This window comes from Grammomys surdaster, unplaced genomic scaffold (assembly GCF_004785775.1).
Source record: "Grammomys surdaster isolate TR1022 unplaced genomic scaffold, NIH_TR_1.0 191472, whole genome shotgun sequence".
NCBI lineage: Eukaryota > Metazoa > Chordata > Mammalia > Rodentia > Muridae > Grammomys > Grammomys surdaster.
Window position 1 is genome coordinate 1 of NW_021623819.1, and position 2479 is coordinate 2479.

The following is a 2479-nucleotide window of genomic DNA, read 5'->3' on the forward strand; positions in this document are numbered from 1 at the left end:
GCTTTACCACATTCATTACATTCATAGGGTTTCTCTCCAGAATGTGTTCTTTTATGCCTTCCAAGTTTCCAGTGTTGTAAAAAGGCTTTACCACATTCATTACATTCATAGGGTTTCTCTCCAGAATGTGTTCTTTTATGCTGTCAGAGATTACTCTTTTGAGAAAAGGCTTTATCACATTTATCACATTCATAGGGTTTTTCTCCATTATGAGTTCTTTTATGGTTTTGGAGATTACCGTGGCATGAAAAGGCTTTACCACATTCATTACATTCATAAGCTTTCTCTCCAGTATCAATTCTTTCATGCCTTTGAAGACCACTGTGTTGTGTAGAGGTCTTATCACATTGAGTATACTCATAGGGTTTCTCTCTGGCAAGACTTCCTTTATGCCTGTGAAGACAATTGACATGTGTAAACACTACCACATTGATTAAATTGATGACTCTTTTCATCTGTATGATTTAATTTCACAATTTTGTCTTGTTTACTGTAAAAAGGTAACAAATCGTAGGTTGTATCACTTGTTTGGATTCATAAGTTTCTACTTTATTATGGGTCCCTTTGTATATTGGAAGATAGCTGTGGTGGTTAAACCGCTTAGTACATGATTCATCTTTCTGAAACCCTTTTCTCATGTGAGTTTTTCCACATTTCTAAAGAGAACTGGAAGAACTCAGAGCTTTGCCACAGTGATTGTACTCATCATTTTGCTATACTGTCGTGTTACAAATGCAAAATAAACCAGGACAAACAAAACAATGTCCATATTCCTTGTACTCAAAGGGTTTTTCTGCAGTGTGAATGTATTTCCATATTCTCAATGAAGTTGGATACATAATTAATTGCAAACTCATATCACCTTCTCAGTCTACTCAAAGTGGGGACAACTGTATATCTTCTCATTGTTGTGAGAGAGAAAGGCACTTTCCATGTTCCAGATCCTCACTTGGCTTTTATCTAACCTGACACATATCAATTATGGCAAGAATAAAAGTAAAAGGTTTCCACTTTCCATTCATACAGTTTTACTGTTTGTTTATCACAGAGGTGTAATATGAGGATAAAGGTTTCTACACCCTAATCTTCTTGAATCTCATAAATTACCCTTCTCACTATACTTTGGTGAATCAATAAAATGTATATGAGTAATGTGGGATTTATCATGGAATGTTTGCGATTAAGAGATTTTAGACATATGCTTATGATCTAATCTATGTATATGTCCTTTGAGGATATAATTAAAATGTAATAGCTGTTAAGTCATTGTTTGTTTGTAGTTTTTCCCTGACTACCTGATGTTAAGGTACTTGGTACTGTGAGAATTTACTAATCATCAGTACACTTAAAGCTATGCCTGTTTATACTGAGGTTTTTTTTTTTAAATTTCAAGGGCACACTCAAAATTCTTTAGAAGCATATTTGTATCAGTGTGAATATAAAACTAACCTTCCATGTATTCTAGAATTTTGAATATATTCTTCAATATTATTGTCTTCTGATTTGTAACCTAAAATATATTACCAGACAATGTATGATATATAATGAAAACTGATGAAGAGTTAAGTTATTCTCCTCAATGAACCTGAGAACTCTGCCTGATTTATTTACCACATTGTTCCTGTTTCATAATCAAAATGAAAGAAGAGCTCAATAACCAAGAAACACCTTTCCTCATATTTTAAAAAATGGATTAAAAGTCATAGTCTTACCTATAGCAGTGAGGTTCCTGTAGGTCTCCAGCATCACATCTGTGTAGAGATTCTTCTGGGAAGGATCCAGCAAAGCCCATTCTTCTGGAGTGAAGTTAATGTGGACATCATCATATGTCAGTGCATCCTAAAATATCCATACATGTGTTCAATAGAAAGCATAATTCTGACAATATATTAAATACATACTTCTTTAAAATACATTCATATAACTCTGGTGATTTCCACACTTACTCCATGATACAGAAATTCTAATGTAATCACCAAGTCATTGTAGAAGGAACCTGAAAAGGAGGACCAACCCTGTCATTTCTGGGCCCTCTAAATAGAATGTAAACTTGCAGGAGAAAGGCCTATTAACAGCCATATAGTCAGAGACAAATAGATCAATACTATACACATCAGAGAAATGATCTGAATGATGACTAACTACAAAAAGAGATAGGCAAGCTGAGTGTGTTGGTGCATGCCTTTAATTGTACCACCCAGGAGACAGAGATATGGGAATCTCATTGGAGACCAGCCTAGTCTATGTAATGAGTTTCAGGACTGCTTGAAGTAAACATTAAGAACCTGCCACCACCCTTCCCATAAAAACAACCACATAAACAAAAAACATATGCAAAAACTCTGCATGTCTCAATGAACATCTTACAAAGATTTAAACATCTACTCCACTTCTGCATTCATATTCTAGTAAACTGAGTGTCACCACTTAAACTGTAGGATTAAGAAAATTTACTAGAAAAGAATGCCTGTTGAACTGT

At 34.5% G+C, this 2479-nt stretch overlaps 1 protein-coding gene across 1 annotated transcript; it reads right to left on the reverse strand.

Annotated features, from left to right (window-relative positions):
• Positions 1-210: 210 nt before the first annotated feature.
• On the reverse strand, positions 211-1839 carry LOC114615907 (putative KRAB domain-containing protein ZNF788; the record flags this gene model as incomplete). The annotated part of the gene is made up of 2 exons (XM_028761502.1): positions 211-393; positions 1713-1839. Coding segments are annotated over 2 exons (310 nt in total), but the record flags the coding sequence as incomplete, so codon positions are not given.
• Between the last annotated feature and the right edge of the window lie 640 nt (positions 1840-2479).